At 52.4% G+C, this 27455-nt stretch overlaps 1 protein-coding gene across 7 annotated transcripts in view; it reads left to right on the forward strand.

The window, feature by feature from the left end:
• MGRN1 (mahogunin ring finger 1) overlaps positions 1-27455 on the forward strand; it is a 56796-nt gene that overhangs the window by 13233 nt on the left and 16108 nt on the right. For all 7 annotated transcript variants that reach the window (XM_028117561.2, XM_028117567.2, XM_028117565.2 and 4 more), the window contains exons 2-10: positions 8378-8496; positions 9973-10061; positions 10715-10861; positions 13330-13447; positions 21474-21540; positions 22266-22315; positions 24538-24585; positions 25233-25301; positions 26956-27115. In XM_028117561.2, coding sequence (XP_027973362.1) covers positions 8378-8496; positions 9973-10061; positions 10715-10861; positions 13330-13447; positions 21474-21540; positions 22266-22315; positions 24538-24585; positions 25233-25301; positions 26956-27115 — 867 coding nt within the window. The remainder of the gene's footprint in view (positions 1-8377; positions 8497-9972; positions 10062-10714; positions 10862-13329; positions 13448-21473; positions 21541-22265; positions 22316-24537; positions 24586-25232; positions 25302-26955; positions 27116-27455) is intronic.

Below are 27455 nucleotides of genomic sequence, written 5' to 3' on the forward strand. Positions count from 1 at the left end.
CCCCATGGCGGGAGGGGAGGCCCAGCAGGGGATTGAGATGCGGGGCTGGGAACCACCTCTGAGCTCGTCGCCCCATGTGGAGAATAGTGGTGGCATCTGTGCCCCCTCGATGGGTTCTGCAGCTGGGGGGCATGGAGGAAGAGTCCGGTGGTGATGGTGGTTTCTCTCCTTCCATCTTCCGGTCTGTCTGCCTTTTGTTCCTGCCCTTTCATGGTGTTTCCTTGCTCTTTTCCCTCCCTCCTCCTCAGAGCTTCGCCTGGTCCTCTTGGTCCTAAACTAAGTGTAGGCACACAGACGCCCACGTGTACACACGAGCACACGCCCAGCCACACGTGCACGCTGCACGCATACACACACTAGCACACACCCTCCCTGGTCCTCTGTTGCACACATTCTTCCTTTAACGTGAGCATTTGAGGGGCGCCGGGGCGGCTCAGTTGTTGAGCGTCTGCCTTCGGCTCAGGCCATGGTCCCAGGGTCCTGGGATCGAGCCCCCGCATCGGGCTCCCTGCTCCGCGGGGAGCCTGCTTCTCCCTCTCCCACTCCCCCTGCTTGTGTTCCCTCTCTCGCTGTGTCTCTGTCAAATAAATAAATAAAAGCTTTAAAAAAAAAAACATGAGCATTTAAGAAACCTGGGAAAGCAGAGAAATTGAAAGCGAACACCCTCCTTTCAGAATCCACGCTTCCCATTTTCATGTTGCATCTCTCTCTCGAGCAGCCCCGTCGTGGCCCCCGTGCTGCCCTCCTGTGTTGCCTCTTCACGTTGGAGCCACAGGGCTGCTTTCCGCATGATGCGGTCTCCCACTGCTCTGTGTTTGAGTCGTGTTTGTTGTGCGCTTGCTCCGTGCTGATACGTGGAGACCTGGCTCATTCCTTTTAACTGACGTGTGGTCCCATCTGGTGACGGCCCCTGTCTGCTTGCGCATGTCATTATCTGCGGAGACGGGAGGTGTGAGAATGCCTGCGCCCTTGTCCCTGCTGCCTCCAGTCCCGACTGACTTCTCAGCAGCTTTTTGCGTACGTCCTTCCTGACCATTCTGTGTGAACTCACAACTTGTGTTGTATATATCTGTGTGCAGTTACCTCTCAAATGGGATCCGGGAACATCCTCAGCTTGTTTTTTTAATAACAAATACTCCGTGATCGTCTTCCCATGTGCATATCCAAGTGTTTGACTCTCTTTAGCCGCTACTTGGTTTTGCATAAAATCAGGAGTGTTATGTTTATTTAGTCACCACTTGACTCTCTCACTGCAGTTGGCTCTGTCTGGGTCCTGGCCACATGTGTGCTGGGTGGGGTTATGCCCTTGCCCAGTGTTCCCTGGTTATGTTCCCTTCAGGCGAGAGCCCCCAGGCTGGACCCCTGGTTCCGGGCCTGTTTGCCTGGGCAGCCAGGGCTGTGTGCTCATAACCCGGGCTGCGCTTCTCAGGAAGGACATACACCTCCAGGCCGGGCATGCCCTGGAGTTTGAAGTGCTCAAGATTCCCTCTGGGGGCTCCAGGAAGGACCCACATGGGCTCAGGTGCTCAGATGTGCCTGCTGTGCCTGCAGGATACATGGCCTGGGTGTCCACAAAATTCACAGGGCCCTGTGGCCACCTGGGCTTTTCTCTGGGTTCTCTGTGCCAGAGAGAAATGGGGGACAGAGGGTGAGCGTCAAATCAGTAATCTTGGGAGAGGCGATAGATACTCTCATGTTTCCCCAGCAAAGCTGTGAGCTCTCTTCTTTGAAGCTGACCCTTTTATCCATTGATTTTTACGAAAAATGTGAATTTAGTGCCTAAGTGTGCCAGGGACATAATGGGGAACTGCTGAGAGCCTCATTTCTCATGGTGGGGGGGGGGTGTCAGATACTCAGGTCCACACAAGTTTTCAACTGTGGTCAGTGCTGAGGTGAAAATGTACTCAGGGCTTAGGTGTGGGATGGGGGGACTGACTTAGTCTAGGGCCGTGGGGAAACCGTGTTAGTGTCCTGTGGCTACTGTAACAAAGCACCACAGGGTGAGTGGCTTCAGACAACAGAGTTTATTCTCACAGTTCTGGAGGCTGGGAGTCCCAAGGCAAGGTGTCAACAAAGGATGGTTCCCTCCAAGGGCTCTAGGGGGACGTCCTTCCTGCCTCCCAGCTGCTGGTGGCTCCACGTGCTCCTTCCCTTGTAGCCAAGTCACCCTGCCTTCTTCCCTCTGTGTGAGCCTCTGTGTCCCGATCTCCCTCTTTCTCGTATGAAGACATCGGTCACTGGATTTAGTGTCCCCCAGTCTAGGCTGACCGCTTCTTTTTTTTTTAATTTTAGTTACAGCTAGTTAACATGCAGTGTTATATTAGTTTCAGGTGTACAATATAGTGCTTCAACACTTCCATACATGACCCCGTGCTCTTTGTGACAAGTGCGCCTCTTAGTTCCCATGACCTGTTTCGCCTATACCCCCACCCCCACCCCTCTGGTAAACATCAGCTTGTTCTCTGTAGTTACTCTGTTTCTTGATTTGTCTCTCTTATTTTTTTTCCTTTGTTCGTTTGTTTTGTTTCTTAAATCCACACATGAATGAACTCATACGGTATTTGTCTCTCTCTGACTTATTTTGCTTAGCATAATATTCTAGGTCCATCCGTGTCGTTGCAAATGCAAGATTTCATTTTTTATGGCTGAGGAATATTCCAGAGTGTGCACGTGCATGTACATGTATGTACACACATACATATCCATACCACATCTTTGTCCGCTCATCAGTCGATGGACACTTGGGCTGCTTCCATAATTTGGCTCTTGTAGATAATGCTGCTGTAAACATCGGGGTGCGTGTATCCCTTTGAATGAGTGTTCTTGTATTCTTTGGGTAAAGACCCAGTACTGCAATTACTGAATCGTAGGGTAGTTCAATTTTTAACTTTTTGAGGAATGTTCCACACTGTTTTCCACAGTGGCTGCACCAGTTTGCATTCCCATCAACAGTGCACGAGGGTTCCTTTTTCTCCACATCCTCATTAACACCTGTTTTTTTTTATTTAAGATTTTATTTATTTATTTGACAGAGAGACACAGCGAGAGAGGGAACACATGAGCAGGGGGAGTGGGAGAGGGAGAAGCAGGCTTCCCGCTGAGCAGGGAGCCCGATGCGGGGCTCGATCCCAGGACCCTGGGATCATGACTGAGCCGAAGGCAGATGCTTAACCAACTGAGCCACCCAGGCGCCCCAACACCTGTTGTTTCTTGTGCTGTTGATTTTAGCCATTCTGACAAGTGTGAGGTGAAAGCTCATTGTAGTTTTGATATGCATTTCCCTGATGATGAGTGATGTTGAGCATTCTTGTGTCTGTTGGGCATCTGGATGTCTTCTTTGGAGAAACATCTCATGTTTTCTGCCTATTTTTAAATTGGATTATTTGGTTTTGTTTGGTGTTGAGTTGTATAAGTTCTTTATATGCTCTGGATATTATTAGCCCCTTATCAGATATGTCATTTACAAATGTCTTCTCCCATTCGGTAGTTTGTCATTGAGTTTTGTTGATTATTTCCTTTGCTGTGCAGAAGCTTTTTATTTTGGTGTAGTCCCAACAGTTTATTTTTGCTTTTATTCTCTTGCCTCAGGAGACATATCTAGAAAAATGTTGCTCCAGCCAATGTCAGAGAAATTACTGCCTGTGTTCTCTTCTAGGATTTTTATGGTTTTGGGTCTCACATTTAGGTCCTTAATCCATTTTGAGTTTATTTTTGTGTATGGTGTAAGGAAGTGGTCCAGTTTCATTCTTTTGCATCTCGTTGTCCAGTTTTCCCAGTACCATTTGTTGAAGAGACCGTCCCTTTTCCACGGCATATTCTTGCCTCTTTTGCCAAAGATTAGTTGACCGTATAATCGTGGATTTGTTTCTGGGCTTTCTGTTCTGTTACATTGATCTTCACATCTATTTTTGTGCCAGTACCAGACCACTTTGATTACTATAGTTTTGTAGTATATCTTGAAATCTGGAAGTGTGATACTTTCTGCTTTTTCTTTTTCAAGATTGTTCTGGCTATTCGGGGTCTTTATGGTTCCGTACCAATTTTAGGATTCTTTGTTCAAGTTCTGTGGAAAATGCTGTTGGTATTTTGATGGGAATTGCATTAAACCTGCAGATTGCTTTGGTATGGACATTTTAACAAAATATTTGTTTTCCCAATCCACGAGCATGGAATATTTTTCCATTTGTTTGTGACATCTTCAATTTCTTTCATTAGTGTTTTACAGTTTGCAGAGTGCAGGCCTTTCACCTCCTTGGTTAAGTTTATTCCTAGGTATTTTATTATTTTTGGTGCAATTTTAAATGGGATTTTTAAAAAAAATTTCTCTTGGGCGCCTGGGTGGTTCAGTTGGTTAAGCGACTGCCTTCGGCTCAGGTCATGATCCTGGAGTCCCGGGATCGAGTCCCACATCAGCAGGGAGTCCGCTTCTCCCTCTGACCCTTCCCCCTCTCATGTGCTCTCTCTCTCTCTCTCATTCTCGCTCTCTCAAATAATAAATAAAAATCTTTAAAAAAAATTTTCTGTTGCTTCATTCTTAGTGTATAGAAATGCAGTGGATTTCTGTACCTTGATTTTTGTATCCTGCAGCCTTACTGGATTCATTTATCAGTTCTAGTAGCTTTTTGGTGGAGTCTTTAGGGTTTTTTATATATAGTGTCAGGTCATCTGCAAATAGTGAAAGTTTTACTTCCTTACTGATTTGGCTGCCTTTTATTCATTTCTCTTGTCTGATTGCTGTGGCTAGGACTTCAGTACCGTGTTGAATAACAGTGGTGAGAGTGGACATCTTTGTCTGATCCTCTTCTTGGGTGAAAGCTCTCAGTTTTTCCCCATTAAGGATGATGTTAGCTGTGGTTTGTCATATATGGCCTTTATTATGTTGAGGTATGTTCCCCCTTTATAAACTCACTTTGTTGAGGGTTTTTGTCATGAATGTATGTTGTACTTTGTGAAATGCTTTTTCTTCCTCTATTAAGGTGACCATATGGTTTTTATCCTTTCTTTTTTTTTTGATGTGATACATCCCATTGATTGATTTGCAAATATTGAACCACCTTTGCATCCCAGGAATAAATTCCACCTGATCATGGTGAATGATTTTTTAAATGTTGTTGGATTGGTTTGCTGAGGATTTTTGCATCTATGTTCATCAGAGATACTGGTCTGTAGTTCTCTTTTTTTGTACCGTCCTTATCTGATTTTGGTATCAGGGCAATGCTGGCCTCATAGAATGAATTTGGAAGCTTTCCTTCCTCTTCTGTTTCTTTATTTTTATTTTTTAAAGATGTTGTTTATTTGAGAGAGAGAGCACAAGCGGTGGGGAGGAGGCAGAGGGAGAGGGAGAAGCAGACCCCTGCTGAGCAAGGAGCCTGATGTAGGGACTCGATCCCAGGACCCTGGGATCATGACCTGAGCCAAAGACAGATACTTAACTGACTGAGGCACCCAGGTGCCCCTCTTCTATTTTTTTTTAATAGTTTGAGAAGAATAGGCATTAACTCTTTTATTTTTTATTTTTTTTAAAGATTTATTCATTCGAGACACAGAGATAGAGAGAGAGCATGAGCAGGGGGAGAGGCAGGGGGAGATGGAGAAGCAGGCTCCCCGCCGAGCCAGGAGCCAGATGTGGGGCTCGATCCCAGGACCCCGGGATCAAGACCTGAGCCACCCAGGCGCCCTGGCAATAACACTTTTTAAATGTTTAGTAGAATTCACCTGTGAAATCATCTGGTCCTGGACTTTTGTTTGTGGGGAGTTTTTTGATGACTGATTCAATTTCATTGCTGGTAATTGGTCTGTTCAAATTTTCTGTTCTTCCTGATTCAGTTTTGGGACCTTGTATGTTTCTAGGAATTGATCCATTTCTTCCAGGTTGTCCAATTTGTTGGCATATAATTTTTAAAAATATTCTCTTGTGATATTTCATATTTTTTTTAAAGATTTTATTCATTTATTTAATTGACAGAGGGAGAGCATGAGAGGGAACACAAGCAGGGGGAGTGGGAGAGGGAGAAGCAGGCTCCTGGCCAAGCAGGGAGCCTGATGTGGGGCTCGATCCCAGGACCTTGGGATCATGACCTGAGCCGAAGGCAGTCGCTCAACCAGCGCGCCCCGATACTTCATATTTTTTGGTATTGGTTTTTATTTCTCTTCTTCCATTTCTGATTTTGTTTATTTGAGTTCTCTCTATTTTTTATGAGTCTGGCTAATGTTTTGTCAATTTTGTCCATCATTTCAGAGAACCAGCTCCTGGTCTCATTGATCTGTTCTATTATTTGGTTAGTTTCTATTACGTTTGTTTCTGCTCTAATCTTTATTACTTCCTTTGTTCATGTTGGTTTGGGGTTTTATTTGTTCTTTTTCTTGCTCCCTTAGGTGTGAGGTTAGGTTACTTATTTGAGATTTTTCTTGCTTCTTGAGGTAGGCCTGTATTGTTATAAACTTCCCTCTTAGGACCACTTTTGCTGCATCTCAGCATCTCAAAGATTTTGGACTGCTGTGTTTTCATTTTCATTTGTTTCTGTATATTTTTTTATTTCCTCTTCGATATCTTGGTTGACCCATTCATTGTTGAGTAGCATGTATTTGTGGTCTCCCCAGATTTTTTTCTTTTTTTTTTTTTAAAGATTTTATTTATTTATTTGACAGAGAGAGACACAGCAAGAGAGGGAACACAAGCAGGGGGAGTGGGAGAGGGAGAAGCAGGCTTCCTGCAGAGCAGGGAGCCCAATGTGGGGCTCGATCCCAGGACCCTGGGATTATGACCTGAGCCGAAGTCAGACGCTTAATGCCTGAGCCACCCAGGCGCCCCCTCCCCCCGATTTTTTTCTTGTTGATTTCTAGTTTCATAGTGTTGTCATCAGAAAAGCTGCATGGAATGACTCTGATCTTTTTGACTTTGTCGAGACTTGTTTTGTGGCCTAACGTGCTCTATTCTAGAGAATGTTCCATGTGCACTTGAAAAGAATGTGTATTCTACTGTTTTAGGATGGAATGTTCTGAATATATCTGTCAGAGCCATCTGGTCCAGTGTGTCATTCAAAGCCACTGTTTCCTTGTTGAATTTCTGTTGGGATGATCTGTCCATTGATGTAAGTGGGTTAATTACTATCAATTACTTCCTTTATAGTTGTTATTAACTTGTGTCTTTGGGTGCGCCCATGTTGGGTGATATAGTGTCCTTTATCTCTTTCTACAGTCTTTGTTTGAAAGTCTGTTTTGTCCCATGTAAGTATTGCTACCCCAGCTTTCTTTTCACACTATTTGCATGATGAATGCTTCTCTACCCCTTCACTTTCAGTCTGCATGTCTTTATGTCTCAAATGAGTCTCTTGCAGGCAGCCTATAGATCGGTCTTGTTTTCTTATCCATACCATCACCCTTTGTCTTTTGATTGGAGTGTTTAGTCCGTTTACATTCAAAGTAATTATTGGTGGGTATGTATATATTGCCATTTTGTTACTTGTTTTATGGTTGTTTTTGTGGTTTTTCTCTATTCCTCTCTTCTCCCACTTTCTTCTCTCATGATTAGTTGGCTTTCTTTCTTAAGATTTTATTTATTTATTTGACAGAGAGAGATAGAGCAGGAACATAAGCAGGGAGAGTGGGAGAGGGAGAAGCAGGCTTCCCGCGGAGCAGGGAGCCCGATTGGGGGCTCGATCCCAGGACCCTGGGATCATGACCTGAGCTGAAGGCAGACGTTTAACAACTGAGCCACCCAGGCGCCCCTAGTTGGCTTTCTTTAATGATGTACTTGGATTCCTCTCTTTATTTTTTGCTTATCTATTACTGGTGTGTGATTTGTGGTTACCATTCAGTTTGTATGTAACATCCTCTGCATATAGCAGTCTGTATTAAGTTGGTGGCCACTTAAGTTTGAGCCCAGTCTTCTACTCCTCTCCTCCCCACAGTTTAGGTGTATGGTGTTGTACTTTACATCCTTTTATTTTGTGAGTCAGTTGACTGAGTTTTACCAACATACGTATTTTTACCACTTTTGTACTTCAGACTGACTTCCTCTTGATTTCATCTGTAAAGACCTTGTTTCCAACTAAGGTCACACACACGGGTGTAGGGCAGGAACTGAGACGTATCCTTAAGGAGGACACAACTCGGGCTGCCCCAGAGGGAAAGGAGAGTTGAGCAGAGGACAGGGTGTGCCCCTGAGCAGGGAGGAGGAGCAGGAAGGGTGTCGGGGTGCAGGGGTTGACAGGGTTGAAGGGTTGAAGCCCAGGCTACAGCTGCAAGTGGGAGGGACCATCTGTGAGGCTTCTTTCCAAATGGAGCTGCTCTCAGGGCTGAGCCTCTTGGCCATGCCATGCTTCCCCTAGGCTGTGTCAAGCCTCCTTATCTACAACTGTGTTTCTTTTTCAACCAGGAAACTACTTTGCCTCGCACTTTTTCATGGGAGGTGAGAAATTTGACACCCCCCACCCTGAAGGTTACCTCTTTGGAGAAAACATGGATCTGAATTTCCTGGGCAATCGCCCAGTCCAGGTGGGTACAGGTGGTTTTCGCCCGGGCTAGGCACGTGGGTGGCAGTGGTGAGGTGCCTCCCCTCCGCTGTCCATAGCCAGCTTCGAGGACAAGCGGGCACTGAGTCGCCCCAGACGGGCAGAGCTGCTGGTGGGACGTGTGTGTGTGTGTGTGTGTGTGTGTGCGGGGGCATGTCCTGCTGCTGCCCCCTGAGAGCCTGGATGGCTGCAGGTTGGTCACTGGAGACAGGACGGCTGTTGCTGAGCCCAGTGCATCCAGGCTATGGGACCACCTCAGGTTCGCTTTCACTAGTCACCAGAGAAGTGCACGCTTATACACTGCTGTCCATTTATTCAACACACATTTGGCACCTGCTGTGTGCCTAGGACTCTTCCAGGGGCTGGGGGGTGGAAGACAGATCCCACCCCATTCCCTGCAGGGGGTGCTGACAATGAAGAAGAGAACATTTCATGAATGGAAACTAAAGAGAGAGGGAGAAGGATGAGTGAGGGCCAGTGGGGAGGGGGATGCCGAGCAGGGGATTGGGGTTTGTACTTTGAAATGATGGTCCCCAGTGTGGGTGAGGGGCCAGGCAGGAGGCTCTCTCTTTCAGGAGACATTGAACTCTGTTCCCTAAGGCTGCTGAGTCCTGGGGTGTTTCTGGGCCTGACAGGAGGTGGGGTGTCGTCTGGACCAGGAGTCTTTAGGCTGTTTTACAACAGAGCAGCTAGTTGAAATCTTGATCCTTTAGTGGATGGGAGGCAAGGAGCTAGGGCCTGGTGGACCATCCTTCCCCACCCATAGGACGACTGGGGCTTTCGGGTGGTGCTGAGTCTCCCCCAGCCTCCTGAGTCCACGAGAACAAGAAAGCAACCTCACTTCCATCTTTGAAGCCTCAGCTCACATGTAGGGCCTGGCTCTTACAGACCTCCATAAATCTGTTATTTTTTAAGCTTTGAGAGCATCATAGACTCAACCTGCAGTGGTGAGAAGTGATGCAGAGAGATCCTATAAGCCCTCTCCTCTGTTTCCCCAGTGACAACATCTAATAAAGCTCCAGTGTGCTATCACAGGCTGGAACTCTCCAGATGACTCCAGTGTCCAGCATGCATCTGTGTGTGTCTGTGTGCTAGTCCCCTCTAGAATGTTTACTGAGCATCGGTCCTTTTTTATTCCCCATTTTATTCCGGGCAGAAGTGGGCATCAGGTCCCACCTGTGGGAGCATGGCCTGAGAGCCCCAGCCCCCACTGCCCCAGGGTCCCTCGGGCCAGGTTATGCTTGCTGAGGGTCCTCCTGGAATTGGAGGACCGTGGTGAGATCTGTGTGGCCAGAACCTCCAGGGTGGCCTGGGCCCTGCTCCCCCGTTCACCAGCTGCGCTGCCTGCACTAGGGCCGGGGCGTACAGACTTGTGACTGTTGCTTCGATCATTCCTGTGTTCTGCCCTGGCCGCACCTTAGGGAGTCACTGGGCACTGCTTTGGGTTTTTCCCTTCTAGTTTCCTTACGTCACCCCTGCCCCCCATGAGCCAGTGAAGACACTGAGGAGCTTGGTGAACATCCGAAAAGACTCCCTGCGGCTTGTGAGGTAAGTCTCCGCCCCGCCCTGCTCTCTGGCCCCTGATGCCTGGAAGAGGGGAGTGGCGAGCGACCCTCGGCTCTGCTAACCTTGGGCATGAAGCCAGAAGGTCGCAGGCAGGTCTTGAGCCCCAGAGTTGCTCCTGGGGGGTGGGTGCAGAGGGAGAGGAGGCCAGCAGGGCTCTGCTTGTGAAACTCTAGTCTTTAAACCAGGGCTTCTCAACCGGCAGCTGTGCCCCCAGGGACCCTGGCCCGTGTCTATTGTCACAGCTGGGGGATTGGGTGCTGCAGGCCCTCAGTGGGCAGAGACCAGGGATGCTGCTCAACACCCTGCAGTGCACAGGACAGCTCCCAGCCAGGAATGATCCAGTCTCCAGCATCAGCAGGCCAGAAACTGCTTTTAAACCTGGACCGCTTGAGGCGTCTGGGGCTGTCTCTAAACCAGGAGGACTCCTCCCCTTCTGTGGGCAGGAGGTGAGGGAAGGACAGCTCTGCAGTGTTGGGCCTTATTGTCCACCCGGGAGCGGGTCTGCACATTTCCAGGCAGCCACCTCTGAGGACCCCGGCTTGGAGGGGGGGTGCGGGATGTGCATGCTGTGCAGGCTGGGGGCGCTTACAGGCAGGACCCCTGACCTGCTGCCTGTTCTTCTGCCTCCCGGGCAGGTACAAAGATGGTGCAGACAGCCCCTCCGAGGACAGTGAGAAGCCCCGTGTCCTCTACAGCCTGGAGTTCACCTTTGATGCCGACGCCCGGGTGGCCATCACCATCTACTGCCAGGCGGTGGAGGAGTTCCTGAACGGGACTGCGGTGTGAGTCTCTGGGCCTGGGGGAGTGGGGCGGGCCCCAGCAGCTCTGCCTCTGTGGTCCGTGTTGTGTGTTTGAGCTTCTAGAGGTTTTATTTGCAGTAAGGGTCCTGCTGGCCCCAGAAGTTTGAAATCTGCAACTTCAGCAGCAGATTTGGACAGACCAGGGAAAATGCACCTGCTTGTGTCCTGTTAGGGAAAGCCACCTGAGGGCCTGACTGGATCTGGGATTGGGACTAAGGCTTCAGGTGCTGGCCCTGCCCTGCCAAACAGCTCCTGGCCTAGGACCGCTTGTGCCTCAGTTTCCTGAGCTGGGGGTGGGAGTGGCTGGAGTGGCCCCCTCGTGTTTGGTATAAGGACCTTGCCGCTGCTTGCCGTTTTTTGGAGAAAACTCAGAGGTGGGGCTTTGTGGGGAGCACCCCCTTCAGGGAGTGAACGCTTTGTCCTCTGTGGGGCTCAGTGGGCTGGGGGCCTGGGCCCCCAAGGGGCTGCCCTTAACGTCCGCCCCATGTTCCCACGCACCCCCCACTCGTACCCGCCCTGGCAGCAACAAGAGGACAAGGTTCCTTTTCCTGTACTTTCTTCTTTGAGGCTTCACGCTGACCCAAACATTGAATTACTTTTGTTTTTTTCAATGACACAAGCCGTTTACAATGTGTTCTTACCGTAAGCCAAGAATGAGAAGATCCAGGAGTATCTGGGGGCCTGCCCCCCAGAGGTAAGCGTGGTGCCCTGCAGGTGCTGTCGCTAATGTGGCCATTCAGGTCACTCCTTGGCCCTCCTGGTGCCCTGTTGGCTCTTTCCTTGTGACCCTGCCTGCCTGACCTTTGTCCCCAGCCATGTTCACCTCTGGCTCCTGACCAGGAGGTAGGAGGACACGTGTGGGAGGGCCACAGTGCCACATTGGTTGGGGTGAAGCTTCTGTGTTCTCTGTTTTCTTCTAGTTTGGCTGCCACAGTGGAGGGGTCCTGGCTAGTGGGGAGGGGTCTGAGGGCTGCCACAGAGAGGGGCAAGGGACAGGTAGGCCGGCAGGTGCGGGTGAGCGGCCCACCCACCCCACACTCCCCCAGCTTTTGTCTTTGTCACACTTGGGCTGGTAAGAGGTTCCATATGCTTGAGAAGAGAGTCTGCTGCCCCCAGAAGGACAGTAGATGCCTGAGCCAAGGGCATAGCCCCTGGAGCCTTCGTCTTGGACCCCTGGGAGACTCCTCTGGGGCGGGGGGCGGGGGGGGGAGAAACGCTGCTCTGTCCCCTTCCTGAGACCTGGCTGGAGTGGCTGGGAGCCATGCTTCCCTTCTGAGTTTGCTGGAGTTGAGTGGTGTGAGCACAAAAGTCACCGGAACAAAGAGAAGCAGGAAGGCTCCGGAAGCCTGTGCCCAGAGACCTTTACCTTAGCCTGGAAATTCTGTTTGCATTCCCTGATTCCCTCTCTGCTTCCTGACAGGCGAGAAAGGGGGCAGATCTGAGGTCCCAGAGAAAATCTCAGGTTTGCATGGCAGCAGAGTCCTAGCCTGTGTCTTTACGACGGGCCGAGGCCTGGGTTCTCACAGGGAAGGAAGGGCCTCTGGCCTCTGGTGGGCGGAGGGGCCCTCTCTCTTTGTGTGTACAAGAACAACCCCCCGCCCCCCAGTCTGTCAGGCTCTCCAGAGTGTCTTTTGTCTAAGAGACTGAGAGAGGCCCCAAGAATGGTGGGTGTGGGGTGGGTGGAGGAAGCTTTTTCAGGGTGGTGTGTTGGATTCCTGAATGGGGAGAAGCCAGAGTTGATCAGAATTGAAAATGTGAGTCCTCTTTGACCCAGCTGTTCCTTTTCTGGGAATGTGCTTGTAGTATGTGGCTAAGATGGATGTAGAAGCAGGTCCTGGAAGTGTTGTGTGCAGTAGCAAGATGTTGGAGATCGTCTGGCGTTCACCCCGTGGTGAAGGCCGTGCAGTGTTTGCAGAGCACTCAGCTCTGTGTGTCGGCTAGGGGACATCTTCGGGGCCCGGCAGTCGCGAGAGCAGGTGTGGGTGGACTGCCGCTGGAATATGGAAGAGCAGACTCCCGTGCATTCGGGCGTGGGGGTTGTGGGGGTGCCTCCCACTGAGTACATGTTTGTACCATGTTTGTTCGGCACAGTAAACACACCATAAAAGCCAAATGGAAAGGTGTAGCTAGATCTGGAACGGCAGTTACTGGGCAGGTGTGGGCTCTGGAGGACTTGTGACCAGGCAGAGCTGGTGGTGAGCAGAATGGGTCCGCTGAAGTCAATGGCAGGCTGAGTGCCCTGCCCTGCCACAGGAGGGCTGGCATTTGCAGGAAGAGAAAGGAAGTGTGGGTCCTGCACGTCCAATTACCTCTCGGTCCCAAAAGCCCAGTGGCTGCCAGCCCCTGTGTCACAGGCCCCTGTGCTCGGGGGCTCGCCCTGAGGACCAGGCACAGCAGACCGTTTGCTCTCAGCAGAGTCTCAGCGGCCTTTCTCTCGGCTGCCCCTTCAGGTACAGCCCCAAGAGCCCCGCCCTGCAGTCCGAGACCGTCCACTACAAGAGAGGGGTGAGCCAGCAGTTCTCCCTGCCCTCCTTCAAGATCGACTTCTCCGAGTGGAAGGATGATGAGGTAACCTTCTGGCCAGGCCCCCCTTTCCCGGGCCCCTTTCCCGAATTCCCTCCCCCTTGTGGCGGGGGACGAGCACCTCGGGGCCTGTCTGCTCAGATTCCTTGCGTGGTTGATAAGCATCAGGAGTGGCTGCTGACTCAGGTCTGTGTGCTCAGTCGGGCTTGTGCTGGACCAGAGAGCGGGGTTTGATTCACGTGTTGGCGGCAGTTACAGGCTCCAGTACCCAGCTTTGGTGCCTTGTCAGGGCCATGGGACTGCAGGATGGCAGGACCCCTTCCACCGTGTGGTTCCATAGCTGGGGACGGTAATTTATGTCATGTGAAGGATGGTGATCAAAGCTTTGTCTGTAATAGCAAAAAATGCAAACAGCCTGTATGTCTGATTGCTTGTTCACTGAGGTTATGGGAACCATCTGTCTGCATAATACGGGCCCCGTAGTTCACTTCTATAATGGATGCCATGCAGCCTTAGCGCAGGGGAAAGGGATGTGTGTGTACTGTACAGACTGATATCCCCTTACAGGCTTGGAGGGCCATTGCAGACAGATACAGTATAATTTCATGTATGTGACAACAAGAAAAATGCACAAAGCCATTTCTGCAGGTACATGTACGTGTATATAAATCTTGAGGAGAAATTAGGGAAGATGCCCGTGAAGCTGCACAGGGTCTTGGGAAAAAACAAAGAATTCTAGAACACATGTATGCACACACATACACACTGTACGTGAACGGTGTGTGTGCCAATACTGTAAACGTGTCTGAATTGTTACAGTAGGTCTGTTAAGGTATAATTTACGTACCATAAAACCCTCCTAAGTATGTAATTCAGTAATTTTTAGTAAATTTATGAATTATGTGATGATCATCACAATCCAGTTCTCAAACATTTCCATCCTCCACTAGGGTCCCTCAATGCCCACTTGCAGTTAATCCCTGTTCCTAGTCCCAGCCCCTACATTAATCTACTTTCTGGACGGACTTGGCTTTTCTGGATGTTTTATATAAATGGAGTCATATGATTTGTGGCCATTTGTATCAGGCTGCTCTCATTTAGCTGAATTCTGTGGTTTCTTGAAGAAGGCAGTCGTATATCACTAAAATAAATTAGGGGGAAGGAACGGAGGCAATGGGGCATGGGTGGTATAGGAATTGGGCAGGAAGGTTCTGGCTTGTGGACTGTGTCAGAAGGTGAAGGCACGCCACGGTGTTTGCTCTTGGCTGTGTATGTGTTTGCTTGTCAGGGTGCTTTGATGACAGGCAGCAGAAGCTGCCGTTGTATCACTTACGTGAGAAAGTCCTCTGAAAGAAGAATGGGGCCACTGGAGCCCTGCCCCCAGTCCCATTCTGTCACATGGTTCCATCCCTGCATGTCCACACTCCTGGTCAGTATACCCAGCAGGTGCATGTGGTCCTGCTCACCCTCCTGTGAATGGGGGAAGCTGCTCCCCAAAGAAAGGAGGGGGCTGGGTGGGCAAAAGGGGGTTGGGCAGACAAGTGGGTGTCCCCACCCTGTGGTTGCTTGTGGGGAGGATTGGGCTGAGGCTGCATCTCACTTTGGTGACCTCTGTTCATAGAGCAGTCCCTTGCCTGGCGTTTTGGCCGCAGAACAGATCTTTGTGCATTTGCAGATGTGCTGAGTCAGGCCGACAGTTTGGGTTCCAGACTCCTGGTGAGGTCAGTTGTCCTGGGGGCACACTTGGCTCATAAACCGGTCTGAAGTGCCACATAGGGGCACCCCCTTTCCTCCCTTAGAGCATCAGGGGCCCACATTCCAACTTGTCAGCGTGTGACACGGTGGACATGGGGGGGGTGGTGGAAGGCGCAGTGGGTGTGGTGGGCGGCCACGTGGGCCTGTCTCGGATGAACTCATCCCAGGGTCCCTTCCTCGTCTTTGCCTTCTCTGATTATCTCCTCAGCTAATATGTTCTCAAAATCAGCTCACTTCTTCTTTTATGTATTTTTTTAAAAGATTGATTGATTGATTTGACAGAGATACAGTGAGAGAGGGAACACAAGCAGGGGGAGGGGCAGAGGGAGAAGCAGGCTCCCTGCTGAGTAGGGGGCCCAGTGTGGGGCTCGATCCCAGGACCCTGGGATCATGACCTGAGCCGAAGGCAGACGCTTAACCGACTGAGCCACCCAGGCATCCCGTTAGATGTATTTTTAAATGGAAACTTTTATCCATTATTACCGTGGTGGGGAAACTAAGCCTTGCCATAGATAGAAGGTCCCGGAAGTTATTACGTCCTCTCCCTGTGTCGCTGCCTGCCGGAGGTGCTGAAGCAGATGTTGGCAGGTGTTTGAGGCCTGACAGATACTCAGGCCCCAAACCCAGACTTGTACTCAGTCAGGGCTTCTCAGCCTCAGTGCTGTTGACCCTTGGGACCCCGGTCATTCTCTGAAGTGAGGGCCGTCCTGTGCACCGTGGGATTTCGAGCAGCATCCTTGGCCTCTGGCCGCCAGGTGTCAGGAGCACCCCCACTGCAGCTGTGACAGCCAGGGATGTCTTGTGACACAGGCAGGTGTCCCCTTTGCCGCCAGCATCATGCCAGCCTCCCTTCTTTAGCCATTTTCTCCGGACTTGCCTATTTAAAGATTACAACGGTAATGTATGCTTGTTGCAAAATGTGCAAATTATACAGAATTTGTAAGGCAAAATGCCCCCCAGTTGAAGCTGCTTCTTCAGAGGCAACCGCTTCTGACCATTTAGCATGTATATTCCAGACTTTTTTCCCATGTGCATCTGTTTGTTTGTTGTAAAGATGTGGTCATGCCGTATACATATTATTCTGTAGTTTTTAAAAACATTTTATTGAGATCTAATTCAGGTACCGTACTGTTTGCCCTTTTAAAGTGTACAGTCAGTGATATTTACCAGATAGATGATGGTCCTTTGACTTAAGATGGTTTGACTTTGATTTTTCAACTTTACGATGGCACTAAAGTGATAACACATTCAGTAGAAACTGTACTTCGAATTTTGAATTTGCATCTTCCGCTGGGCTAGTGATCTGTAGCACGGTCCTCCCTGGGGATGCGGGGGCAGGAGCTGAAGCTCCCCGTCAGCCACGCGCTCACGAGGGTAAATGACCGACAGACTGACCGCCATCCCGTTTTTCTCTTTCAGTATGGTATTCACTATATTACATGAGATACTGCTCAGCACTTCATTATGAAATGGGTTCTGTGGGAGACGATTTTGCCCAACTGTAGGCTGATGTAAGTGTTCCGAGCACGTTTTAAGTTCCTCAGGGTGTGTTAGTGCATTTTCGACTTCTGATAATTTCACCTTACGAGGGGCTTCTCAAGCTGTAACCCTGTCATAAGTTGAAGAAGGTCTGTATTCAGAGTTGTGCAGCCATCACTGCCATCTGATTTCATCAGCCCCAGAGGAGACGCTGTGCCCACCACCAGTCCCTCAGCCCCCGGCAGCCGTTCGTCTGCTTTCTGTCATTTTGGACTTGCCTGTTGGGGATGTTTCACATAAACAGAATCAGAGTATGTGACCTTTTTTTGTGACTGGCTTCTGTCCCTGAACACCGTGTCTTCATCCATGTCGTAGCAGGCGTCAGTACCTTGTTTCTTCCTGTGGTTCATAGCACTCCCCTGTGTGGTTGGACCACGTTTTGTTTATCTGTCCATCAGTGGGTGGGCATTCAGGTTGTCTCCAGTTTTGGGTTGTTAATGGACATGCTGTAGAAATTTTTGTGTGGATGTATTCATTTCTCTTGGCTATGGTTTGCTTTTTAATTTAATTTATTTTGGGGGCACCTAGGTGGGTGGCTCAGTTGGTTAAGCATCTGTCTTCAGCTCAGGTCATGATCCCAGGATCGTTGGGCTCTCTGCTCCACGGGACGTCTGCTTCTCCCTCTGGCCTCTGTCCCTACCCACTGTTCATGCTCGCTCGCTCTCTATCAAATAAAATCTTTAAAAAAAAAATTTATTTTTTAAAACTTTTATTTATTTATTTTTAAAGATTTTATTTATTTATTTATTTGAGAGAGAGAGAATGAGAGAGAGAGAGCACGAGAGGGAAGAGGGTCAGAGGGAGAAGCAGACTCCCTGCTGAGCAGGGAGCCCAATGTGGGACTCGATCCCGGGACTCCAGGATCATGACCTGAGCCGAAGGCAGTCGCTTAACCGAGCCGCCCAGGTGCCCTTATTTTATTATTTTTTTAAAGATTTTATTTATTTATTTGACAGAGATACAGCAAGAGAGGGACAGCACAAGCAGGGGGAGTGGGAGAGGGAGAAGCAGGCTTCCCGCCGAACAGGGAGCCCGATGCAGGGCTCAATCCCAGGACCCTGGGATCATGACCTGAGCCGAAGGCAGACGCTTAACGACTGAGCCGCCCAGGTGCCCTATTTTATTTTTTTAAAGATTGTATTTATTTGACAGAGAGAGACACAGTGAGAGAGGGAACACAGGCAGGGGGAGTGGGAGAGGGAGAAGCAGGCTTCCCCACGGAGCAGGGAGCCCGATGCGGGGCTCGATTCCAGGACCCTGGGATCATGACCTGAGCCGAAGGCAGACACTTAACGACTGAGCCACCCAGGCTCCCCTAAAACAATTTATTTTAGCGAAAGGGGGCAGGGGGAGGAGCAGAGGGAGAGGGAGAGAAGCAGACTCCCTGCTGAGCGCAGGGCCCAGCACAGGGCTGGACCTCAGGACCAGACCCCAGGTCCCTGAGATCATGACCTGAATTTATCATGAGTTAGCCGCTCAACTGACTGAGCTACCTAGCTCCCTTTAATTTTATTTTTTTAAGACTTTTTTTTTTTTTAAAGATTTTGTTTATTTTTTTGTCAGAGAGAGCACACGCACAAGCAGAGGCAGCGGCAGAGAGAGGGAGAAGCAGACTCCCCGCCAAGCAGGGAGCCTGATGCGGGGCTCGATCCCAGGACCCTGGGCTCATGACCTGAGCTGAAGGCAGACACTTAACTGACTGAGCCACCCAGGGGTCCCAAGACTTTTTTATAGTAGTTTCAGGTTCACAGCACAATTAAGAGGAAGGCATGAAGATTTCCCGTATCCCCCCATTCCCACACATGCGTAACTTTATTTACTGAATCTTATTGTGGACATCTTGGAGATGGCCTGGTGGCTGGAGTGGCTTCTTTGCTGGGTTTCCCTACCAAACCCCTCATGGCTTCCGTTTATTTTCATGAGAGCCACGTCCCCCTCCTCTTCCGTCCTTTGCCTTTTCTCTATTTCTCAGTGTCCATCTGGCCCGGGGCTTGCAGAGACCCTTCTCTGGACGCCCCTCTGGGGCAGGAGAGCCCAAGCTGCCGTGGGGCGAGGCTCCCACCCGTGCTTGCGTCGGGGAAGAGTGGGGCCTGGGCTGGAGAGCCCGGTGTGGCTCCGGCCAGTACTAGCTCTTCCTCCCGACCTGGGCAGCCGCTCTTCCCAAAGAAAAGCCTCTCTTCCTGCATTAAAAATAAATATTCCCCTCAGACTGTGGGGTGGGTGCAAGTTGCTGTCCTCCCCCAGCGTACTTAGCTCCAGGGAGTGAGTCAGGTGCGAGGTGTCTTAGGGGAGATGGTCCTCACCCCCTGAGCCCACAGCCCCTGGTGCCCCGGTGTGATGTGGCTGTGGCGCCAGCTTCAGAGGCACAGGCCACGTAACCGGCTGGCAGGTGGGGGTGGCAGCTCCCTGTGTGGAGGCTTGTCATGGCTGGGCGTTCGAGGGCGGCACGGTGCCGGGCCCTGGTGCCAGGGAGAGCTGGGGTCCCATGTCCCTTCATTTCTGTCACGGTCCCCTGGCCTCAGCCTGGGCCGGCCAGGGCGGGTCTTCTCTCAGGCCTTGCCGAGTCTTTTTAAGGAATACCAAGCGTCTGCCGCTGCCCTGGGTTCTGTGGCCGTGGTCGCTGGGTGAACGTTAGCAGGAGGCGCCAGCAGACCTGCCGCCACAGAGCCTTTGGACGGTGTCTGTGTCAGGACGGTTTTGGTTGAGCAGCCAAAACACATCTCAGTATGACTTAAGAAATGAAGACCGAGGTCTGTCCATTGTGAGCCCCGTGTGCCCGCAAGACCGGAGAGCAGGGCTCAGGTCACTGACTGCTGGTGGAGCCACCGCGCAGGCCTCCCCAGACCAGGACCAGCGAAACAAGACTGGTGCTGAGGCTGCACTCAGTGTGCAAGGAAGAAAGAAAATGCCAGTCACTCGTGGCTTCTCAGAGCCCTGAGCTTGTTGTTAACTGACCCCTGCCCCACAGCAGCACCAGGGATTCTATTCCAGAAAGTGACCGGACATGCAGGGGCAAGTGGGCTGTGTGCACAAAGCTCTGCTCCCCATCGGGCTCTTACTTGAACCCTCCCCTTCTGGGCTTGATTACAGCCCTTGGAAAGGCAGTGCCTGCACATCACCCAGTGTCCACGTCACCAGGATAACTGTAGGATGGTCACGGCAGGATGGCCCCCTGTGCCCTGACTGAGGGTGGGGAGGGCAGAAACAGGCTTGCAGAGGGGTAGCTGTGGATGACTTGTATCTCCTGTCTCAGGTGATCACCTCCACCATCCCCCATGAGTCACCCCAGAGCAAGGCAGGCCTTGCAGAGAGGGGCCCTTCCCTCTTCAAAGTCTGGATTTCTGTGGTACAGCCCTCTACCCTGAGGCTACAGCGAGCATGAGCCCTGGCTGGGTCCTGGGGGGCCTGAACACGCCCTCCACCTCCCCACATGCAGCTAGTGTGCACATGGGTTCCTAGAGTCCTGCGTGCCTGGGAGTCCGTGCCCTGTGTCTCTCCGTGAGGCCCTTCTGGGCCACATTCCTCCTTAGCTCCTGCTGCCTGAACATGCCAAACTCTGCATGGCTGGTGCTCACTGCGTGTTTTCTCAGCCACCACGCGCACCAAGCACAGCTTTTATCCCTGTTTTACAGACGGGGAAACTGAGGCTCAGGTGGTGGAGCCAGTCTTGATCCCAGTACCTGGTCCCTCCCAGTCCCGCCCCCCACGGGCAGTCTGGGACCCACAGGCACCTTCTGGGCCTCCCTTTGCAGCCCTTCCTGGGGTGTTCTCAGCTGGTCACGTCTGTCCTGTGGGTCCTGGCCTGTGGCCCCCGCTGCTGAGCAGATGTGGAGACCATGCCCAGGTAGATGTGTGTGGGGAGGAGAGTGGCCTTTGGCCAGGGAGCAGCCGGGAGCCACGCAGCCAGCTTGTGTGCCATATTGTGGCCACTTTCCTTCTGCCCTTGGTCGGGGCAAGCCAGGCACTTTCTTTACGACACTGAACACCGGGTCCCCTGGGGCTCAGACCGATGCCGTCCATTGGTGTGCGTGGCAGCCCAAAGGGGGACAGCCCCGGTGTCCCTTAGCAGGCGAATGGGTGAGCATGGTCTGGCTGTGCAGCAGAGGAGTACTCAGCCCAGGGAGGAAGCACTGATGTGTGCAGTGAACCTCGAAAACGTGGTGCACAGTGAACAAGCCAGACGGGAAAGATACGTGCTGTGAGGTCCCACTTCCGTGAAATGTGCAGACCAGGCAAATCCGTGGACGTCAAGTGGCGTGGGGCTTACCCGGTGGGGAGGGTGTGTGGTCATGGGGACAGGGTTTCCGTTGGGACTATGAGTGTGCTCTGGAAATGGATGGTGGCAGTGGTAATTAATGTGGCCTTACAGATGCACTTAGTGCTACTGAGTTACACAGATTTGCCATTTTAATCATTTTTTTTTAAGATTTTATTTATTTATTTGAGAGAGGGAGAGAGAGGGCGCACATGAGAGGGGGGAAAGTCAGAGGGAGAAGCAGACTCCCCACCGAGCAGGGAGCCCGATGCGGGACTCGATCCCGGGACTCCAGGATCGTGACCTGAGCCGAAGGCAGTCGCCTAACCAACTGAGCCACCCAGGCGCCCCATTTTAATCATTTTTATCGATTTTGCCAAAAGGGAAAAAGAGGTGCAGCCAGCTGTCTGTCTTCTCTCGCCATTTTGTCTGACTTTGTGAGCTCCACTGCGGTGCCATCCTGCTCACCGCGCCTCCACCCTCCAGCTCAGTCTGACTGTTCTTGCCTCCTTTTCTCCTCAGTTGAACTTTGACCTGGACCGGGGCGTGTTTCCAGTGGTCATCCAGGCCGTGGTGGATGAAGGAGACGGTGAGCGGCCTTTCCTCGTCCGTCTCCCTTTCGGGCTGTGGGCCATTCTCACTTCAGTCAGCAGGGAGGAGTTTATTCCAGAAGTGGTGAAAGACAGCTCAGCCCACTCAGCACATTTAGGGCCATGGGGTTCAAGCCCTGAGCTGGGCTGCGGGGCTCCCTCTTGAGTTCCTTCTCCTGACTCAGCTCCTTCCCACCGACTCACCACCGCGGTGACAGCAGCTAGCCAGGCCTTGGCTTGTGGCGTCCACGCTCAGCGGGATGACGGGAGACAGCAGAGAAGGTGCAGAGCAGTTTGGGCCCCGTGCTGGGGGCTGTCAGCGCGTCAGGCCACGCTGATTGGCTGACCGGCCTTCCTCCTTCTGCCGGTCTTGCTGGGTCTCTCCCGTGCCACTGCTGTGGGCTCTGGTCCCCCAGCCTAGAGCATGGGCCCCCCCCACACCCCCCCTCCCTGGCTGAGTCCTGGCTTCTCGGCCCTGTCGGAATGTTCCTCCGTGCAGAGCCAGCAGGCAGCACGTGGAGGCGCGTTGGAGGAGGTATGGCCGGCCAGTGGGAGCAGCGGGCCCCCCAGACAGGAAGGCACAATGAGGACGCTCCTCCTGTGGGTTTGGGCTCTCCAGCTGAGAGCCTAGGGAAGCTGCAGCTCAGAAGGAGAAGTTCAGGGTAGGGGGCAGAGGAGGGGTTGAGGCCAGCTCTGACCACTCCCTCCTCTCTCTCCCCGGCAGTTGTGGAAGTGACTGGCCACGCCCACGTGCTCTTGGCTGCCTTTGAAAAGGTAAGTGCCATCCTGCCCCTGCCTGTGCCCGTGACCAGGGAGCGTGGGTGTTTTGGGACTAGAAGTTTGAACTGGGGGTCTGGGCTTGGCCAGATGGGCCTAGTGCCAGAGGTTCAGGGCAGGTGGGAGGCACTCCAATTACTCTGGGCTCCAGGAGGCCGGGCCTCAAGATAGCATCACCTTTGGAAGGGTTTTCAAAGGGCATCTAGTGTGTGGTGAGGGGCTGTGTTCTAGGGAGGCCAGCCGTTTGGAACTCCCTATAACCTGCCAGCACAGGGGCCCGGACACCCATGTGGAGGGCTCTCATCACAGACCAGCTTTTCTCTGGGATGTAGACAGATCATCCAGGTTGTCACCTCTCAGGACCCCTGCCTTTCCCACCAGTCCCATTGGAGCCTCTCAGCCTGGCCTGGTCCTCACATGCATGCTCTGCCCTGCCTCCAGGTGGCTGTGTCACCCGGTCCCACAGGCCTGCGTTGACCTCACTCCCTACTGGGCCCTTTCAGACTTCCGGGACAGACATTTGTGGTATTTACTCTTCTGATGTCTGTGAGGACACCCAGAGAGTTGGGTGGACCTAGGAGGCAGTCCTCCAGGTAGCTTCAAGGCCGACAGCCCCTTGTTTGTTGTGTCCTTGGCACGCAGTAGATGCTCAGTGAATGCTGGTGGGGTTGCTGAGGGTCTGCCACCTGTCTAGCATGGCCCTAGACCCGCTGTGGTGCAAAAAGAAAACATCCAGGCCCTCCTGGAGTCCCTGAGTGGCGGGTGCCTCTCATACAAAGAGGCCATTTACATGCAAGGATTCACTTAATATTACCTGTGGCCTGATGCATATTTGAACTTAGATGTTTGCCCGTTTCTTCCATGGAGATCCCAGTCCCCAGTCTCCCCAGGTGTTCATGTTTTGTGGCCACGTTACGTAGGGTGCAATGGGGAGAGAAGGGTCAGCCTCACCGTCGTCTCTGCGTTAGGATGTCGTGGGGTCTAGGGACGGTCCCAGTTACCAGTCACTGCTGTTCATGGGGGCCAGGCAGTTGTGTGTGTGTTTGTTAATGCAGCAGGGAAGAAATCCCTGCTCACGGAGACCCTTGCTGGAGGTAGTGGGCTGTGTCCCTTGTTGGAGAATGTCATGTCTGATGGCCCCTTCCCCCCGGGGCTCTGTGACACTGGCCTGGACTCTGCAGTTGTAAAGTGGTTCCGGCATCAGCCTGTGGCCTGGGTGGACAAGGATCAGGGATGCCTCCCATGAGGAAACCAGGCTCGGGCTGCTTCTCTGGACTTTGCACCACACATGGGCATCCTGCTGATGCTTCCTCAGCCTGGTGTGCGTCTGCAGCCTTGAAAGCGTTGAGGGCAGCGCCCAGCTCCTCCCTGTGATCTGGGTCTTTCCAGACTCCCCGGGGAGTTAGGACAGCTGGGCCCAAGGACCCTGTGGCCCATTTGTCCTGTGCTCCCCCTGGCCCCTGGGGCTGTGGTGGCACGGAGCGCCCAGGGCAGAAGGTGGGCCTCTCCCTCGCCGGCTGCACTGCCCAAGCCCGGCCTTGTCAGAAGAGATGGTAACTGTTTGCTGTGTGCTTCTCTGGTGAGGTGGGTGGGCCATCGAAGGCAGACTTCACCTGCACTTCCAGTTTAGAGCCCAGTGAGAAACTGCTTTATATTTGGAATCCATCATACTAAAAATGCTGAGCACTGGAATCATTTGATTCTGAGGGGTAAATGGTGTTGTCACAAGATCTCAGATCTCATACCTTCATTAACCTCGAACTCTGGGCGGTGTGTCTCCCCAGATGCCACCAAACACACTTACCCTCTTTAGTTGTTAGAGTTTTTAGGATTTGGGGCTTTCCCGTGTAAGTATGCGTGTATATGTTTGTCTTCTCAACAAAGCCAAGCCCTTTTGGGGTCAGAAGTGGGCCGTGTGAGTTCTTGCCATCCAGGTGCTGCTGCTTGCTGTTGGGGGGCTCTGCTCTGTTGTCAGAACTTGCCTGATGGTTGCAAGCCTGAGTGTGCTTGGGCACTACCCAGAGAGTTGGATGGACCTAGGAGGCAGTCCTCCAGGTAGCTTCAAGGCCCAGTCAGAGGGCCACATTTGGAGAGACCTGGCCGGGCGCCGTCCTTCAGCCATGGATATGGAATGGCTGAGGAAGGGCCTTCAGCTTGCTGGCGGGAGTGCTAAGTGATACCAACTTGATTGAGTTCACCTTTGTCTTTCTTCCCTGTAGCATGTTGACGGCAGCTTCTCTGTGAAACCTTTAAAGCAGAAGCAGATTGTAAGTCTGATAGAAGAAATATTGTGGCCCCTTTTGATTTAAACCCCCCCCCCCACACACACACAGTCTCACTCTGCAGAGTCATTGTCTGGGCTCTGGGAAATCCGGCTCTGCCTCCTCAGGTGCATGTGTGCCCCCATCGTGTCCCAGTATTGACTTGTAGCCCCAAGTCTTGTCCGGCTTGATAAGGAGTGTTTGCGTCCATAGGGCTATGGGGGAAATGCAGCGACTCAGACCACTTCTGAACATGGTCAGTGTGAGGTCTGACTCTGGTCACTCTTGTGCGGCTAGTGACTGGGGGTCCAAAGTGGTTTTTCTCTGGGGAGGGGGACAGTAAGGTGGGCATGGGGTATGGTTGCCTGGCCCGTATAGAGGTTGGCTCCATGCCCCCTGGTGGGCAGAACCACTGGACTCTCCCCCCCGCCCCCCCGACTGCCTGTGCTCCTGGGTGGGCTGGGCAGGTAGCAGGTTCTCTGCCCTTCTCCTGGCACTGGGCCCACTTCCTGAGGGGCAGGTGGACAGATTTTCAAACCACACCTGCTCTAGGACCTGAGCCTGGTCCCTGGAAAGTGGTGTTGGGCCATGTGGGTGCAGTGGAGCCCTTAAGTGGGGGCTGGCAAGGGCCCAGATTCCTCTCCGTTCTCCAGGTGGACCGGGTCAGCTACCTGCTGCAGGAGATCTACGGCATCGAGAACAAGAACAACCAGGAGACAAAGGTATGTGCTTGTGGTGATATCTGCTGGCACTGCAGGAGGAGCTCGCTCCCCAGCTTCCCTTCCACCTACACGGAAACAGGCTCCTGGAGGGGCTTGTCTGGGTCCCCCAGCCCTGGCCAGGGCCCCGTGGGCTGGTGGTAAATGAGTTAGTCCCTTGTGTGCCTTCCCCGGGAGGCCCTGCGACCCCAGACTCCATTTTTCCTTAATTTTTTATTTTATTTTAATTTATTTTTTTAAAGATTTTATTTATTTGAGAGAGAGAAAGAGCGTGATCACGAGCAGGGGGGAAGGGCAGAGGGAGAAGCAGACTCCCCACTGAGCAGGGAGCCTGAGGTGGGACTCAGTCCCAGGATCCTGGGATCATCACCTGAGCTGAAGGCAGATGCCCAACTGATTGAGTCACCCGGGCGCCCATTTTTCCTTAATTTTTTAAAGGAGTTAATAGGGAGGGGCGCCTGGCTAGCTGGGTCAGTGAGCATGCGGCTCTTGATCGGGTTGTAGGTTCGAGCCCCACATTGGGTGTAGAGATGACTTAAAAATAATAAGAGTAATGAATGAATAAATAGAAGAGTTAACAGAATCTGCGGGCATTTTGTTCTTTTTCCAGCAAATTCCCTGACTTGTTAACATCATTGGGTTGCTAGCCGTCGGGTGGGCAGGGACAGCCTGGCGTGTGGGGCCCCTTTGCACCCCCTCAGGGGAGCCCACACTGCCCCCGCCAGTCGGCCCCCCCCCCCCCGCCCAGTCGCAAGCCCTCTGTGTGCCTGTAGCCAGAGCACGTGGTTGACGGAGCTCTGGTCTGGTCCGGCCAGGGAAGGGTGGCAGAGAATCAGCCTGTACCTTTGTCATCGTTTGAAAGGCACGAGGGAAACTACCATCTCTTTTTAAACGTTTCTGGAAGTTTCTGGAAGTCTTACACGTGAGCTTCTGTGACAGCTGAGACGGGTTGAAAGCTGAAGTCAGGGCAGTTTGGTCAGGCCCTTATTCTCGAAGGAGCGCCCCCGGTGTGCTTGCTTCCTGCGTTAACACCACAGGTGGGCCGGCTGCCCCTAAATGGCCTGGGAGTGCGTGTCTTCGCCTTGACTGGCCGTCTGTCTGATCTGTTCCGTGCCCCGATTTCACAGAAGATGCACAAGCAGCATAGCTGTTCCGAAGCACAGGGGCAAGGCCGGGCCCCCGTCAAACCTGATTTACAGAAGCTGGTGGTGGGGCCGTTGTTGCTGACTCTTGATCCAGATACTAGTTTTGATTAGACAAGTTAGACTTGTCTGATTTTTTTCAGTTTCAGCCCCGTAAGTGGGCGCCCTCTGCAAGACATGCTCCGTACTGTTGGGTCGTTTCCACGTTTTCTCTGTGGTTCTGAGGCATGGAACGAGACCCGAGTTTCTTGTTTGGAGAGTGTGTTGGGGGTGGGGCATAGATTCTCTTCTCTGTCTGGGGGCCGGCGCGGGCTGGGTCAGCCCTGGGCTGCATCTCCCGAGGAGTCCTGCTCCACGGTGACCTTCCTCCGCCCTCTTGGGCTTCCCTCTGGGGAAGTGGGGGACAGCCAGTGGGGCGGCCGGGGACGGGAACAGCTCCCTGCTCCGCCCCCCGTCCTGGCCCCTGCCTGTGGCCCTTGGGAGCCGCCGACGCTTGTCCCTCGGTGTCCCCACAGCCCTCGGACGAGGAGAACAGCGACAACAGCAGCGAGTGTGTGGTGTGCCTGTCGGACCTGCGGGACACGCTGATCCTGCCCTGCAGGCACCTGTGCTTGTGTAACTCATGTGCAGACACACTGCGCTACCAGGCCAGCAACTGCCCCATCTGCCGGCTGCGTGAGTGGGGGGGCCGGGGGGCCGGGGGCTGTCGGCCGCCCACCCTGGGCACAGGTGGTTGGGACCCACGGCGACCGCGCGGGCCCGTGCGTGGCTCTCATCCTCTGAAAATTAGACTTCGGGAGTTAACGTCTGGAAGGCTGTGCCAGGGCAGGTGCTTGCAGTGAAATTGGAACCGGACAGATAGATGTTGGTAGTGACTCAAGTTTTTAAGTGTTACGTGGAAAATGTCTGGATTTAAAGACCAGACCTGGTGATGTGGAAAGCTGACTGAGGAGGGATAGGCTTCCTGGAGCACTGCAGACGTTTTCTCAAAGCTAATTCTGAATCAAGTGTTTGT

Source organism: Eumetopias jubatus, unplaced genomic scaffold, assembly GCF_037043125.1.
Source record: "Eumetopias jubatus isolate StellerSeaLion01/CBP00866 unplaced genomic scaffold, mEumJub1_p1.0 scaffold_12, whole genome shotgun sequence".
Lineage (NCBI taxonomy): Eukaryota > Metazoa > Chordata > Mammalia > Carnivora > Otariidae > Eumetopias > Eumetopias jubatus.